The sequence below is a fragment of the Dipteris shenzhenensis genome, chromosome 30 (assembly GCF_047967505.1).
Source record: "Dipteris shenzhenensis isolate YYH24624 ecotype China chromosome 30, Dip_SZ_1.0, whole genome shotgun sequence".
Taxonomy (NCBI): Eukaryota; Viridiplantae; Streptophyta; class Polypodiopsida; order Gleicheniales; family Dipteridaceae; genus Dipteris; species Dipteris shenzhenensis.
Genome location: NC_141625.1, coordinates 6674478 through 6692137, shown reverse-complemented (window position 1 = coordinate 6692137; position 17660 = coordinate 6674478). Strand labels below are relative to the sequence as shown.

At 45.1% G+C, this 17660-nt stretch overlaps 1 protein-coding gene across 1 annotated transcript in view; it reads right to left on the bottom strand.

Annotated features, from left to right (window-relative positions):
* SBE2.2 (starch branching enzyme 2.2) overlaps positions 1 to 17660 on the bottom strand; it is a 185093-nt gene that overhangs the window by 149664 nt on the left and 17769 nt on the right. Inside the window, exon 4 of the mRNA XM_087402084.1 lies at positions 12244 to 12389. Within this exon, the coding sequence (XP_087258210.1) occupies positions 12244 to 12389 (146 nt within the window). The remainder of the gene's footprint in view (positions 1 to 12243; positions 12390 to 17660) is intronic.

Below are 17660 nucleotides of genomic sequence, written 5' to 3'. Positions count from 1 at the left end.
CGCGACCTCAACTAGCCTTAGATCCAGGCGTCCAGCTCATGTGACCTCTTCAAAGTCATCTGCAGGAGGCGTCCTGCTATCGCGACCTGCTCAGAGACCTCCACAGGAAACACCTGCAGCCACGCATTTATTTCGAAGTGCCTGAAGGCAGTTCCAGTTACGCTCCAGCCGTTTTTTGCACTTCGACCTGCTGCAGCAGCTCCGTGGTCTGTTATAATCTACCTACAGAGGTCTTTTAAGTCTCAGCTTTAAGTTCAGAGGACCAGAAGCTGATTCACAAGCAATGTTTGCAGTCTTTTACTGTTTTTGAAAGTTTTTACTGTCAAACCCTAATTTCCAACAGAAAATTTAGGGCTTCTGACATCTGGACTCTCAACCTGTCAATACAATACTTTGGACAAGGTTGACAACTGAAATCCTTCCAAAAATTGAAGTTTTCAGTTAATTTCAGGTTCACGACTGTCACATTGTGCCACGTCATCACTCAGGTCAACAAAATTTGGGGCTTTTGTCTTGGGAGGTCAATTTCAACTGGTGTTTGGGACAGTAAATCATACTTTTGCAGTTTAAAGCCTTGAGGCTATTCATTGGGTCTGATTATCAAACATTGAGTCTTTTCTGCAGGACATTGAGTCAGATTATCATACATTGGGTCACATTTGCAAACATCTCAGCAAAATTTGGGGCTTTTCTATATTTGCCCTCTTTTTGGCCTATTTGCCCTCACTAAATTTGGGGCTTTTGCCAGATTTGCTGTTTTTGCAGTGAACATTGCCTGCCACAGTCACATTTGGGTCAGATTTGCATTTGCCCATTGATTTGGGTTGGAAATTTGGAGATATTTGCTGTCATTTTTTGGACAGCCAGCTTTTGCAGTGATAGCCTTGAGGCTTTTGGGTTTTCAGGTCTCTTTCAGGGTATCACATTTGTGATACTATGGCTAGGAACAATCAAGATCTATTTGGCATTCTTCGTGAAGATGATAAGTTGGATGGCACCAACTATCCGATGCGGTCTTATCTCATGAAACATATTCTTGTTGCAAAGCATTTGTGGAATATTGTTTCTGGGGTTGATCTGAGGCCAACCAATGCTACAGTGGTTGCCTCTACTGCTGGTCCCTCTGCAAGGGGTACTACTCCTGATGCCTCATCTTCTAGCACTCCTACTACTACTCTTCCAACTCAGGAACAGACAAGATGGAATGCAAGAGACGCAAATGCACATTCATGTATTGCTTTATCATGCAAGAGAATCATTATTCCACACATCCGGTCTTACAGGACAGCAAAGGATGCTTGGGATAAATTGGCTTCTCTCTATCAGATTCGCAATGAGGCACGTGTTGCATATTTGAGAAGGCAATTATAGGAAATTAGCATGAATGAAGGTGACTCTATGGATGCATACCTGACAAAGGTCAAGGACCTGATGGAACAACTTGCCAACATTGATGAGGTGGTGCCAAATTCAAAGCTTGTCAGTACCACATTGAATGGACTGCCAGATACATATCAAGGGTTTGCTACAACCCTTCGATTAGTGGCCATGGGTAATCCAGACCACTATTCTTTTGATCACCTAGTTACTTTGCTTTTGCAGGAAGAGCAAAGCAGAGCTAATAGACAAGCCATTATTCCTGATCATGCATTTGTTTCACAGCAGACAGGAAAAGGCAAGGCTTCCAAGCCTATGGGCAAGCCAAAATCTGCGCATAGCAGCTGCAATTCCTCTCATGCATCTAAAAATACAGCAGTTAAGTCAAAGAAGAAAAGATGCAACTATTGTCGCAAGCCTGGACATGACATTTCAGAATGCAAGAAGCACATTGCTTCAGAGAAAAAACAAGCAGGATTTTCTGATTTTTTAGTGCTGATTTTATACATGGATGATATGCTCATCACGGGCCCAGATACTCAACAAATTGCAGCTTTCAAGACTGATTTGCAGCAGATTTTCGACATGTCAGACATGGGACAGGTCCATTATTATTTGGGCATTCAGTTTGCTCATGTTGAGGCGGTTATCATGATGCCTCAGTCCAAGTATATTGGACAGCTCCTTGATCGTTTTCAGTTTGAGGATTGCAAGCCAATCTCTACTACAGTAGACCCTCGCTTCAAATTCTCAACTCATGATGGGAGCCCACCATGTGATATCACTCTTTATCAGCAGGCTGTTGGATGCCTTATTTATTTATGTCACACCAGACCTAACTTGCAGTATGCAGTATCTCAGCTCAGCAGATTCATACACATGCCCAGTTCACAGCATTGGCAGGCAGTGATGAGGGTCTTCCGATATCTCAGAAGCACTCAGGATTTAGCCGTCTTCTATGGTGATTAGGGTTCACTTACCATGCATGCTTACATGGATAGTGACTGGGCAGGATGTTCCGACACCAGAGTGTAACATACTGGCAATTGTTTTTTGCTTGGCAATTCATGTATCTCTTGGCTCAGCAAGAAGCAACCAATAGTTGCCACATCTAGCTGTGAGGCTGAGTACAGGGCAGCTTTCACCGCTACAGTAGAGTGTGTTTGGCTTCGACAGTTACTTGCAGATCTTGGTATTCGCCAGACATCCTCCACTATTGTCTACACTGACAGCCAGAGTGCTTTGGCCATTGCGCATAACCCAGTGTTTCATGCGCGTGCCAAGCATATTGAAGTTCATTATCATTATGTTCGGGAGCGGTTGTCAACAGGGGACATAGAGTTGTCCTATCTTCCCACAGAGGACAACATAGCAGATATGTTTACAAAGGCACTTCCTCGTCCCAAGTTCAAAGTCATTTGACAGGCTTTACACTTGGTTCCCTTTGTTACATGATCTGGCATCCCTTGTACATTCATAGGTGGCTATATCCTTTTGGATGAACATGTGCCACCATGACCAGAAAATACCAGGTATTCTGAGACGTGCCCTATAGGCCATGGTATGTGCCTTGTAGGCATAAATATAGGCACTTGTAGTGTTAGTGCCTTTTAGGCCACATAGGACACTTAGTCCTATGTGACACCTAGGACACTTAGTCCTAGGTCTAGGTACAAGTACTTTGTACTCTTTCTTTTCTATTATCCTAGTTAACGTGATGGCATTTCTTATCGACCCTTGTACCTTTTATGTGCTCCTTTTGTCTACGTGACCCTTCAGATCTTGCTTCTTTCATGTCTGTAATCATGAAACTCTTTTGGCAATCCAAGCATGGCCGGAAAAGTCTAACACTGCTTTCAGTGCATTGACTATGTTCACCAAAAATGCGTGGAGGTCTTAATATTATTGATATCCAGGTGCACATGCTTGCTCACAAGGGGGAAATGCTGCTGCAATTTATGCCTTTGGTCACTGGCAACCCACTCAGTGGGATTTCTTACTTGGTTGCTTTGATGGTACATCGCATGGTTGCCCTTTGCTCTCCAACTTGCTTCTTGATTGGAAGCACGTCCTTTCTCACTTGGAATGGCATGGCCGCGATTCTCTGATAGGAAATTCCTTGAGGGCTGAAAGCATTCACTGTTCAAAAGCTTTTCAGCCTCCGCTGGCTTTACAAGAACCTAGACATTCCTATTTTATTACTTTCAAAGGAATTACTTCTGTTGCGGATGTCATTCATGATGATGGAACTATTTTACCTTTTTCTCTCGCAGCCACACGGTATGGCCTATGGCAAAACATTACTTATATGCTTTCACCTTTTGTCCCAGTTCATCCTTTGGAACTTCAAAATAGGCTGGAGGATTGGATTTTGACTTCCCGAGAGTCCTCCTTTCGTCCTTTGAGGCTATCTCAAATTACAGTGCCTGCATTATATAAAATCCTTTTGCCTCGGCCTTGGGTTTTGTTAGAAATCACGGTACAGCGGAAGCAAAAGAGATGAATACTTGCTGGAAAACAACTCAACAAAAGTGCAGCAACGTGTTGGAAAGGTCCCCTCCCCATCTGTAAGCCCCCAAATGAGGAGAGCATGGAGGAGGGAGACCTAGGGCAAGGTATGCCCAGAGAAAGGGGACAGCCACTGTACGGATCAGTACGGGCTGCTGCAGGGTAGTGTGCGGAAGGTGTGCAGGGTGCGCCAAGGTCCGGACAAGGGCTGAACAGAGGCGGAACAGTAGCAGCATGGAGTCGCACTGTTGCAGCAGGTATTGAGCAGGTCTATCACCTGCAAGCAGGGCTGGCAGGTGGCGGGGTAGGCATTCCAAAAGGGGGTCGGCCCTGCATGGAACAAAGGGCCAGCAAAGGGCCCTAAATAGGGCTGGATAGGCAGCCAACCAGCCAACCAACTGGCCGGTTGGTTAGGGCTGCTACAGACCAGCCAGTCGGCCCAATTAGGGCTGGCTGGTCGGTTGGTTCAAGGGGGGCTTGAGCCCTATAAAAGGAGAGGCCCTGGACCTCATTTCATATCCAACTATCCAGCAAGAAAAGGAGCAGATAGGAGCAGCCAGAAGCCACTCCCTTGGGCCTTACACTGGGGGTGAAGGAGAGTGGAAGGTGTGCTGCAGACTGAGTTCCCTAGAGGCTGGACCTTGGCTGTCTTGTAGGGCAGCAAGGTGTTGTGATCATCATTTCTTTGGAGCAGCCAACCACCAACAGATTGAAGCAGCAGGAGGACCTTCCTTCGGCCTACATCCAGGAGGTGAAGGAGGCACATAGAAGCTGCCAGACAGCTGAGAAAGGGCTGCCTACCTAGGCTGATCTACAGGCAGTAAGGTAGAGAGAACCATTCTGACGGAAAGTCTACAAACGCTCGAGGTGGAGCACACGGACTCGAGTCTAGAGATAGCTAGCAGATAGGAGAAGTACCTTGTGGTAAGATCAGAGGACCACACCATTGGTGGGACTCTGGATCTATCTCTTTTGTATTGTGTCCATAGCTTTGGATGGAAATATATTATTTTGGTGGTTTCTCTATCTGGTTGGTTCATTGTCTATTGATGAGTCTGCACATCTATTCTATGCACATAAGTTGAAGAAGTTTGTGATTCCACACCCCACACCACACTGTGTGAGCTCCTGGGCATTACTATCAGTCTTCCGCTGTGCGTACCCTCTGTTGGGTCATTTCTAACACAACGTAACAAAGGAGATGGCAAAATTGAACAAGTTCTTTCTTCTAGAATGAAGGGCAAAAGGTTGCAAGAGGAGCAGCTACAAAGGGCAGCTGTTGCTGCAATCTTCTTCCACCAACGGTGGGCTAGACAAGTCACCTTCTCCCTACTAAGTACGCGCTGCTGGATCAGCTTCGGTGCTGCGAGGTTGAAGGCTTGAGTGCTATATGATAGTGAGGGGTAAGGGAGCTTTATATAACAGAGGGGAGAGGCCACAAAGGGGTGGTGGATTGACCACCGACCATTGACCTTAATCACCGACCATTGACCTTGACCACCGGCCATTGACCTTGGCCACCGACCATTAACCTTGACCACCGACCATTGACTTTGATCGTGGCCAACGACCATTGATTTTGACCGGTCGACGACTCCCTCTCAATCACTCCCCCTTCTAACCGCCTAAGCCCCTTGCCCTTCTCCTCATAAATGGGGGGGCAAAACATGTGGAGCATTAACCACGAATTCTAATAGGTTTCAGATAAGGCTAATTCTATTTGGCGAATGCATCGGCCAGCTAAGTGGTGGAGAAAGAGACTAAGGCAACTTTGGGCATATAAAGTTCCTCTTCAACAACAGGTCTTTTTTTGGAGAGTTCTTTTGGGGGGTTTCCCATCTGGCCAACTACTGGCACCTAGACACATTGCTCCTGCTCTATCTCATAGATGTCTGGCTTCTCAGGAGAATGTGCTTCATTTGTTCTGGTTTTGCCCATCCTCACGTGAGTTCCTCGATTTTCTTCGACAGCGGTTGAGAACGAGATTCCCAACTCTTGCTTTTGGGAAATTCTTCTAGCTGTTTGGTTTTCATCCGCGCACTCAGGAGTTTGATCTTTTCTTTGTTTGGGTTCGTTATTGGGCACTTTGGACTTTGTGGATAAATAGGAATTGTAAAGTCTTTGGTGATCCAACATTTTCTTTATTTACTTTCTTCAAGTGTTCTTTGTAGCAATCTTTTTTTGACTGCTTGCAGACTCGCTACATCGATCATGATGTATATTTAGCATATACAGAGGTTTTCAGCTGATGTAATCTTTAGCTCCTCGCTTTGAGGTGGTTTTTCTTGTGATAAACAATCATGGATTTCACTTTAAAAAAAAGTGTGTGTGTGTGTGTGTGTGTGTGCGCGCGCGCGCGCGTGGGATGTGTGTGTGTGTGTGTGTGTGTGTGTGTGTGTGTGTGTGTGTGTGTGTGTGAGAGAGAGAGAGAGAGGAGTGAGCTATGCCCATTCAGCCCTGTCAAGACCCCCCATACAGCCTTCCCCTTCCGTCCGTGCAGATTTCCCTCGATACTCGTGTTTTGTCTGTACATCCGTACGGGCCCCGTGTGGCCTTGCCATATAGGTCGTCTGTGTGCAAGTTGTCGCCGTCCGTATGCCGTACAAGTTCCGTACAGCCTATCTGCAGTCTGTACAGGTTTCGTACAGTCTCGGTCAGCTTTTCCGTACAAGTTCCCTGCTTCCAGCCGTACAATTTTCTGACAGCCGACCGTATGCTCAGTTTCCGTACAGTTTTCCTACATCCAGCCGTACAGTTTGTGGATCCTTCTGCGCAGCTTCTTCACGGGTTTCTACCCCTGAGTTTACACCTCCCTCCCTCCTTTTTTCTCTAGCTGTCTATGCCCTTTCAGTAACCTCTTGCAGACTTACCTTTCTCCTGTCTAGCCCTTTACGCCTTCTACTTCAGTTTCTTAGCCATCCTTTTCAGAAAAATGGCAGACTGTCCATGTGAAAAGACTTTTCAAAAAGAAAGATCGGTCCAAAGCAAAAAGCAAAAGCAGGCTATGGGTCAGGATGACCCTTTTCATGCCTCTGCAGAGGCTCAACTAGTATATGAGGTGATGCACAAGGGGTTTGAAGATACTCGAAAAAGCTGAAAAGATCCAATTCCCACCACATGCATCACGGTGGAAGTGGATGATATTTTTAATCTAGTCAAAGAATATGCCAAGCATGCCATCATTATCTTTTTTCCAGGACGTATGCCTGCTGCTGCGGATGTTGGTAACTAGTTGACTAGAACCTTGGGTGGTTACTATGTCAAAAAAGTTCACTATGCAGCAAGAGGCCTTTTTGAAGTGATCATGGCAGAGGAAGAGAACAGGAAGATTTTATTGGAGCACTCTCCTCTTTTCTATGGGCAACACATGGTTCATGTGTTGCCCTGGTCTCCCACCAGAGATTATCAGGCTTTGATCCAACAAAGATGCCATGTCTAGGTGGAAGTGGTGGACTTCCCTCAATGTCTGGCTTCTCTTTTGCAAAAAATTGCAGCATCTCTTGGCAAAGTGGTTTGTCCACCACGGCCTAATGGCAATTCAAACAGATTTTGTATTTTGTGGGACACAAATAATCCAACCCCAGACTCTTATTCGGTTACAGTGAATAATGTTTCGATGGGCAGTGCCTCCTATAAACTGAAATAGGGTCTCTTTGCAAGTGCTTGCTTTGAATGCAAGAAGTTTGACCATATGGCTTTGCAATGCCCTTCACGTACTCCAGAAATGCCAGTGCAGGCTGATTTGTCACCGCCTCCGAGCAAGACTTCTACTGCCCCCTCTTTGATGAATACTAAGGGGGTGAAACAGTTTTTTGTTGTCCAGGACAAAGGGAAAGCACCGGTTGCTTCCAATGGTGAGGTTCCTCCTTCTGTGCCTTCGGCCTCTCATCCTCAAGCAAAGGAAAAAACTTTGAATGATGCTTGGCAAACCCCAAGAAAAGTCTTCTCACCTAGGAGACCTTTGCCCTCCCGGACTTGGAATGGTGCTTCCTCTCAGGGCAAAAGACCGGCTGAAAATTCTGGTATTGGTTTGACTTGGGCTGAGGTGACTGCTAATCGTACCCTCTTTCCAGAAGAGGAAGTTGCTGCATTATTGTCTTCTAATCAGGCTGAGTTTTCTTCTCAAGGCCAAGGCCCGAATACTGAGGTGGAAATGCAAACATAGAAAGCATTTTTGCTATTGTACATACTTGTCCTATATCTGACTTTGAATGTACAGGGTTTGTGTGATGCTCGAAAATGGAAACTGGTTTGGTTGTATATACGCCAATTGCAGCCTGATGTAGTGGCTCTACAAGAGCCTAATCAGCATATGTATGCTGGAAAATCTGGACATTTTGCTAGTTATGACATTTTTTATGCTGGAGAGCACTCTTTCTCTAGGGTAGCTTTTTGGGTTAAGCATGATCTTCACCCTATTGTGGCCTTCAATGATCACCATGGTTGATGGATGATCATACAATGCCTTGTTCAAGGCGACATCTTTGAATTTGCATCAATATATGCTTCTCAATCTTCCGAGAATCGGGCTTTGATTTGGGATGCCATGCATAAATATCCTTGGCAGCATTATGCTTTTATCTGTGGTGATTTCAATAATGCCCCACAAACGGGAGATAATACCTCAGGCCACACTAACATGTTGGCTTTTCTAAAAAGTAGACATGGTCTGATTTTTCGCTTCAGTTGTCTGTCGTTGATCTCTGGAAGGAATTGCATCCCATGCTTACAGGCTATACCTTTCACCATAATTCTCAATCTTCATATCACGCACACTTGGACAGATGGTATCGGGTTGATCCGCAGCATTCTGATGCCTTCACTTGTCAGCTTTGGATAAACCATGGTTTCACATACTCTGATCATGCTCCTCTTTGGCTGAGGCTCTCTTTGCATTACTTTCCAGATGATAGATTGGCTTGCAGACGCCTTTTGCTGATAAATAATGGTTACCTTGATCATGCTGATTTTAAAGCCATGGTTTCTGATGCCATTCAGCCTCTTTCTCATCAGATGCACATTGATCTGGATTATGCATGGCAGGCTTTTGTTGCAAGAATGCAAGCTGTTATTCGAGATTATGGTAAAACTTACATGCAGGCCACACGGGAGACCGTAAAGCATGCCAGACACACTTGCCAGAGTCTGACTGACCTTAGTCATCTTCGGCCTTTGTCTTCAAAAGAAAGCATGCTTTTATGTTAAGCTAAATTTTGTCTCTAGTTGAATGATCGAAAAAAGCTTGCTAAATGGGAGACCCGATCTCAACAAAGGGCTTTTTTGGATAAAGGTTTCTCTCCCAAGCAATTCTTTAAAAGTTTGCATTACAAAAGACACGCTGCCAATATTTGTCGGATCCGGATGCCTCATGGTTCTTGGTCCTCATCCCGCTCAGAGCTTGCTGCTTTTTGTGTGCAGCACTTTTCATCTCATTTTGGGCATGTGGGCATTCTTTCTTCTCAGGTTGTGTCTGCCCGTCAGCTTCTTTTGCAGCATGTCCATCCCATCCTCTCTAAATGCTCAAGCTTTGGAATTGGAAATTCCTTTCACTGAAAGAGAAATGTCAGATGCAGTTAAATTTTGTGGTAGATCTCCAGGATGGGATGGTCTCACGGCGGAATTTTTTCTTGCCTTCTGGGATATCCTCAAGCAAACTTTGCTGCAAATGGTTAATTCAGCCTAGGAAAATCAGAAAATGCCTATGTCATGGAAAAAAGGACTTGTCAAGCTCCTTCCCAAAAAACAGTTATGTGATTCGCTCACTGATTGGAGACCAATAACGTTCACACTAGTCATTTACAAGATTATAGCCAAAATGGTTGTTGACCGTATTAAAGGTTATTTGCATGATGGGCTGCATCCTTCGCAATATGGCTTCGTTCCCCGTAGGCATATCACAGATAATATTGCCAATGCTTATATTGGGATTGAATATGCCAAATACACGCAACAGGATGTTCTGCTCTTACAAGTGGACATTGCAAAAGCCTTTGATACAGTTCAATGGGATTTCATCTCGCAAACAATGCATTCTTTGGGGTCTGGAACAAAAATGCAGCAAATTATTTACTGGCTTTACAGGGACAGCAATGCAGCTTGCATTCTTTCTGGAGATCTCTCTGATGAATGGACTCTTATTTGTTCGGTCCGTCGAGGATGTTCCCTTAGTGCTTTATTGATGCCATTGCTACTCATCCTATGCTGCAATATATTGATCATCTCATGGCTACAGGCTCCCTTCATGGTTTGGAATTGGATGCAAAACGCAGCATGGTTGCTCAAGCCTATGATGATGATTCTTTCTTTACCCGAAAGAGCACGCAGAATGATCTTTTTGCTTTGATGCAAGCTCTCTCTATTTATGGTTTGGCAACTGGTCTTCATGTAAATTTTCAAAAGTCCAAGCTGCTCCCATTGCATTCTAAAGACTGGCATAGTCTTCTGTGGCCGGGGGAAATCATTCCACCCACTTACATTGTTCGTCACCTTGGTTACCCTTTGCGATGGGGTCTCACTCGTCGTCAACAAACTGATTGGGTGATGGTCAAGCTTCGAAAAAAGCTAGAATATTGGAAATTGGCAACCTAGCCTTTGCATGTTCGGCTTCGGATAGTGCAGTCCATCCTTGTGGCATATATTCAATTTTATTTGCCTTTGATTCTATTCACCAAAGCGGATCTTGCTTCTTTCATGTCTGCCATTATGGAAATCTTCTTGCATTCCAAACATGGCAAAAAAAGTATCAAACTACTTTCACTGCATCAACTTTGTTCTCCTAAGATGACGAATATCCAGGTGCACATCCTTGCTCACAGGGGAAAAATATTGCTGTAATTTCTGCAAGGTGATCAACCTTGGGCTCTTATGATTAAATCTCTAGTCACACATATCAATGTTTCTGCCTTTGGTCACTAGCAAATCAATTACTAGGATTTTTTATTTGGTCGCATTGATGGCACTTTGCATGGCTGCCCTTTGGTCTCCAGTTTGCTTCTTGATTGGAAGCACGTCCTATCTCATCTGGAATGGCATGGTCAACAGTCTTTGTTGGGTAATTCCTTGCGAGCTGAAAGCATTCACTGGTTAATAGTTTTTCAGTCTCCCCTAGCTTTACAAGAACCTTGCCGTTCCTATTTTTTTTCTTTTAAGGGCATCACTTTTGTTGCTGATGTTATTCATGATGATGGCTCTGTCCTTCCCTTTTCTCTGGTAGCTACACGGTATGGCTTGGGCCCTCATTATCGTGCTTTGTGGCAACAAGTTGCTTGTATACTTTCGCCATTTGTTCCAATTCCTCCTTTGGAACTTCAAGAGAGGTTAGAGGATTGGACTTTGACTTCACCAAGGTCCTCTTCTCGCCCTTTGAGGCTATCTCAGATTACGGTGCCTGCATTGTATAAAATCCTTTTGCCTCAACCTTGGGTTTCAAAGAAAGGCAATTCAGTTCGGCAAATGCATCGCCCAGCCAAGTGGAGGAGAAAGAGATTACAGCAGCTTTGGGCCTACAAAACTCCTCTTCAACAACAGGTTTTCTTCTGGCGAGTGCTTCTAGGCATTTTTCCATCTGGACATATATATGCTCATAGACATATTGCTCATGCTCATTGCCACAGATGCTTGAGTTCTCAGGAGACTGTGCCTCATTTATTCTGGTTTTGTCCATGTTCTCGTGAGTTCATTGATCTTCTTCGGCAGTGCTTGCGAGCAAGATTCCCAGCTGTTCCTTTTGGGAAGTTTTTTTAGCTCTTTGGTTTTCATCTACCCAGACCGGAGTTGTAGGATCGAATCAGAGAGAGAGAGTGCAGATAGCAAAGCGTCGCACACGCCTTAGCCGTCACGTCAAACTTGGATAATAGAAAAAAGAGAAGTACAAGTACCTAGACCTAGGACTAAGTGTCCTAGGTGTCACCTAGGACTAAGTGTCCTATGTGGCCTAAAAGGCACTAACTCTACAAGTGCCTATATTTATGCCTACAAGGCACATACCATGGCCTATAGGGCATCACTAGAACCACCAAAAGATGGCCTACAAACCCCCCTCCATGGCAAGATAATCTCTACTTGTGGAGTTCAGTATTGCCATGGCTGAAGAAGTATGATGCAACTTTTGGGGTTAACCCCACAAGTGTGCATCATACTTTTTAGCCATTCTCACAACGAAGCAATACTTGGACACTTGCTGAAAGTGAATTTCAAGTTCGCAACCAAAAGGGTGAGAATATTAGCTAACAAGAGGCCTCAATATGTTGCAACATGTACTTTTTCCCCGGTCATTTAAGAATATAGAATTCCCTGAAATATAAAACAAGAATTCATCATCCTAGCCTTCAGACTAAATGACTGAGCTGGAAAACTTACCGATACTCAAGATGATCACGATACCCTTTCAAATAAGGGTCCAGCTCGTAAATTCGTTGACCATTCCCTGGAGGGGGAACAACTTTAGGAACAGAATCGTCTAACATGATGTGAGACCTTAGCCTCTCATTTTCTTCTTTTAGAGTCTGAAAACAGAAAGATGTGTCAACTATGCCATTGATCATATGACCTGCCAATTTCAAGTGGCTTCAAAACTTGATCCACCAGAAGTGCTTGATCAGCAAGTACAGCAAATGAATTAAAACAGAAGACAAAGTATACAATACGGATTGGAAAATGCTCAGAAAATATCATTACAGCCAAAAAGTTCTCTGAAAATAAGAAATAAACTAGAGCACTCTTTGAAACTGAAAGCTACTACAATGATGGAGGATATACCACCAGATAAATCCAAATTCAAACAAAGACAGCTCTATCTGACAAAATATTAGCCATGCAGAGGATGCCAGGGTTCCAGAAAACACTATCAAAAGATGCATAGGACATCGTTCAGTGACATCTACATTATAAAAAGAAAAAATGTCATACAAAGGCAGAAACCAAACTCAAACTGTCACGCCTCTCTTTGGGAAGAGGACAACAACCAATGTGAACAGGGAATCCATCCTCCCATTTCAATTGTTACGATCTTTGAAAGTATCTCTAAGCATGAAGGGAACCACAAGTGCCTAGCTCTACTGACGCAAAATTAAAAGGTCACAGTGGACACGTGGTGGCCGTGCATGGCTCTTTGAAGTGATGACTTTTCTGGATGGAGCTCTATATCATCCACCATTTTTCGCATCTCACCTGCTGGTGCTGGTGCCCGTGATCCTTGCAGGTTCTCATGGATGGAATGAATCCTACTATTGTTGCGCACCACATATAGCTATGGCTCATTGTCAGGGTATCGCCATGAAGCTCGTAGTCATCTTCTACTTAATCGCTGCAGTTTTACAATGGTGTAAGGTTGAAGATCCTCCAACAAGCCCTATGGGAATGAGGAGGATCCATTATGGATTCTAGTGTGATAGTTGTTTGCATGCAATGATAAAAGTCTTGTTTGTGTTTGTTTCTAGACTCTAGCATTCGGGTTTCTTAAGAAACTGAAGCTGTGTGTGTTAGGTCTTTCAAAAATGGTGACAAATATGCATAGCCAAAGACTTCATGTTTTCTTCGTACGATTGAGACAGGGCGGGCAAAGGGCATCCCACGTGAGATACTTTACGTGGTATGCAGGAGACCAAGACAGAGAAGAATTTTACATTTAGATGCCTTGTGTTCTATGAGATTTGTGGACAGCATCACAGTTTTTTTAGGAGCATTTTTGGCCCACTCCAAGAGTTCTTGATAGGTGACACGTGGCCATTTCTCCTCAAGTACAGAGATATAGAGATCTGCTCAGCGGAGCAGAGCCCCATCCTCCTGGCCTGCATCTGGTTTACCTTTCCCCTTGGTACCATGGCTTCACAGTGGAGGACATGGACACGACACGCCATGTTCCCCAATTCCCGGTGACGCTCCGCTTCCTCGGGCTTCCAAAAGAATATAGAGCCATCCTTCTCTCCATTGGCAGAGCATTTGGCACGGTGCTGGAGTCCTCACCAGATTCGCCAGCTTCAATGGTAGCAGACGACGGGTCCCCAAGATCATATTGGTGGTTGAGAGCCCAGAGTCCCTCCCACGGTTGATCCTCCTCGAGACCCTCAAGGGGGGTACACTTCGTCAGAGAGTAGAGATCTCCGGTTTACCAGGCCGGTGTCTTCGTTGCAGGCAAATTGGCCATCTAGCACGCAACTGCCCTCGTGGTCAGGGATGGACTCCTCCCTCCCAACCCCGCAGGACAGGCAGAGTCAGTAGGCTAGAACGTAGCACCCCGTCAAACAGGAGCAGGAGGAGTCCCAGACCCCCTGGGTGACACCTTCACAAGGAGAGTGGACCCAGGTGGGAAAAAAGAAAAAGAAAAGAATTAAATTGGCTAGAAAGCCCCGCAGGCAATTGAAAGAGGCAACCGCGAAAAAGTAGCCGCAAGAGCCCTTAGTTAGAGACCCTCCCCCCCTAGCAGCAAGGGCAACGGTTCAGCCAAGTGATCCTCCATTACTGGAGGTATTGTGACCATAGTCACCCTTACGTCAACAGTGTGCCTTCGAAGCTCCTGACGTCGCAGATCGCACGTGGCGTGCCTCACAGGGTTGAGGCTCCCAATCAGACAAGCTGAGGAGCTATTGGATTCTGAGTTTGCTGATGACATAGCCTTGTATGTAGAGGGCACCATAGTGATTTTGGAGAGAGTCAGAGGAGCCCTGTCTATTTATTGTGAGGCCTCCAGTGCACAGATCAACTGGACAAAATCCATCAGTTTCTTCATAGGCTATGAGGAGACAGATGGGATTCGACCGCAGGGCCAGACAACGAGATACCTTTGGTGCTAGGTGGGTATTGATATTACAGCAGAGCAACAGATCGCCCCGATTCTTGGGAGTGTTCGGCGCAAGCTTCTCTATTGGAGCTCGGCCAAACTCTCCCTAGCAGGCTGTGTCTTAGTAGCAAACCAAGTCCTCCTTGCCATGGCCTAGTACATTGCCTCCTATCGATGCTTTCACAGATGGTGCATTGGACAACTCCGACGCTTGGTTCGGAATTTCCTTTGGGTAGGTTCAAACAACACGAGGAACACTAGAGCCCGGGTCACTTGACAAACGGCTATTATGCCGCAGGCATTGGGGGGTTGGGTATCATTGATCAGGAGACGCAGAGCAGTGCCCTCTTAAAAAGTTGGTGGTCCGCGGCCTCACCCCTGGTACAAAGCCCTCAAAGCTCCTCTTGCAACGAGGGCTTATCAGGAACACCCCACACACTGGGGGGCAGTGGCAGCATTCACACAGATGCATCTTCTCAAAGCCCCCCTTACGGGGAAGGGTTTCCCCATGATGAAGAGCCTCCATAGGGTCTGGTAGAGATTAGCAAGGGGCCTCATCCGTGCTCAGTCCCGTTACATAGAGGAGTTTGAGTGTCAGCCTCTCATGGCACCTAGAGATCAGGGATCAAGATGGATGTATGCTCGGACAGCAGACTCACATTGGATGGGCACAGTGGGACAATGGCCCGACCTGCTCCTTTGGCAGATGGAGTAGATTACCCATGGAGACAGAGGCGAGGCTTGAAGCCATAGCACATTTGTAAGGGGCAAGACAGCGGATGAGGAAGATTGACCTAGCCATCCTTGAGTCTTGGTGGGAGGGACTCCGCATGTGAATGGACTAGATTGATGAGATCTTACCAGATACAGTGTCAGAGCATTCAAAGGATAGAGCTCCATGAGGCGGTCCCTCTTGATAGCCGGGATCCTCATTCCCCCCCGGAGGATAGCGTGTGGGACGTAGTAGCCTGTATCACGACGTGGAACATTTGGGTTGCTCGCTTTAGTCTGGTGATGGGTGAGCATATGGTTCTAGTAGTATCCGTAGCCTGTATTGCGTGGGGGGACCTTGACGTTGGCAGTCCGGCTTAAAGAGAAACCTACTCAGACAAAGGCCTTCTCCAACCAAGAGTCACACCTGAATGAAAATTCAAATCTCCGAAGTTCCATGGTTGTTAAGACACTCGTGTCTTATGATAAGACACTTAAGACACCTTTAGACACTCTTGGTTTTTTTTGTTTTTTTGTTTTTGTGTGGTGGGTAGGGTGTAACAGCAAACATTGAGTTTGACTTAACCACGCTGTCATTGATGGTGACTTTGGATCCAGCAGTGGGAGTGACCTCATTAGGATGACTCTTGAGAGCTTTGACTCTTGAGAGTCGAAAGTTTCCTTTCAATTATATGTACTGAGATGCAGATTTCATTCATGTCACATGTGATTGACAGACTGTTGCCATGATATTTATGTTTATTGATATATGATGATTGGTATATAATCTATGTAGCATTCTAGGCTCTCGTTAAGTTGTTTACATCTAGATTTTCAATATCAAGATTCAATTGTTGGTTTAAACCTTTAAAATTATGAGTCATGACTTGCAAGCTCTTGAGTCGTGAGTCTTAACTTTAACTTTTAAGTCTAGAGTGACAAGTCTTGACTCTTAACTACATTGTACAAGTGCATTTTTACTTCTTGCCTTGTTTAAGTGTAGCTTATTGTACTTCTAGAATCGAGCAGCTAGCTAATGCTAGTAAGTTGTACACACTTGTATACATATATAAGTGAAATATTTATTATTATAACCACAATAACGTGTCTTACATGCCTTGTCTTTAAGACACTTAAGACACTCGTGTCTGAAGCATGTCTGACGTGTCGTGTCTTTATGTGTCTTACAACCATGGGTTCTACCCTCGGCTACCTTGGTCGCCATCTGGCAGAATATCATCTACACCTTGTGGTCCATCTAGGAGCGTGGGACCCCGGGCTCTAGGGCGACTATCACGAGGCACGCACGTTTCTGCAAGGCTTGGGCTGCAGGAGTTTTCTACGTATTCACTCCGGAAGGGATTCGATAGTTGTATAGCCCCCCCACTTGGCTGTTAGCCCCTGTACCACCAGAGATTCCCTAGGCAACGAGCTGGGTTTCTCTAGAATAGGCTGGTCTTTTTCTTCTTTCAGCCTTTATCGTTTTTTCCATACTCAGCACCTTTGGGGCTGATGTTTTGTATGAAGTTTTTCAAGCATTAATAGAAGGTTCCTTTCTTTGCAAAAAACTGTTGATGAAGGATGCCTCTTTCTTGTAGATAGAAGATGGCCATGGTGATGATTTACTCATTGTGCCCACTTCCCTACTGCTGAATCAGAACCCACGCATGTTGCATTGGAGGTGCCTATTGCTGATAAAAATGTAAATGAGGTAGAAATATGCCATTTGTGCTTCCTTAGAGCCACTTTCACTACCGAAGTAACATCAACAATAGTTTTGGTGATCTGGAGGAAGGTTGATGTACAAATGACTAGGGAAACCCTCCTTTTCAAGGTTTTTAGGGTAGCACTAGCCAACAATCGACAATCAATGTCGACCAGTGATCAGATGTCAAAAGTCAAGGATGTCTAACAAGTCAATGACTTGACTTTTTTACTAGAAAAGTCAACTTTGTGTTTTTTTTTTCGCTTTGTCTTTTGCTGAATTTTGTACTTCTAACTGCTCCTACATCTGCGCGTTGCTGTGGGGCTGCTAGCAAGGCAAATGTGAAACGGGCTAGCCCATGACATACCCTTCTACTGAAATTAGAACTAGGGCATATGAAAAACCCCCTTATATGCTGAAAGGAGGTGAGAATAATCCATCAAGAAATCCTCTTCAACCCAGGGGGCCTTGTGGGGGCTGTTGTGCTTGGCTCGTTCGACTAGCTCTGCTTCATCACATCAAACTGAGTGGAAGCTGCTAGAAAAATTGAGCTTTGTAACAAAGTTGTTGAAGAGAGCCCTC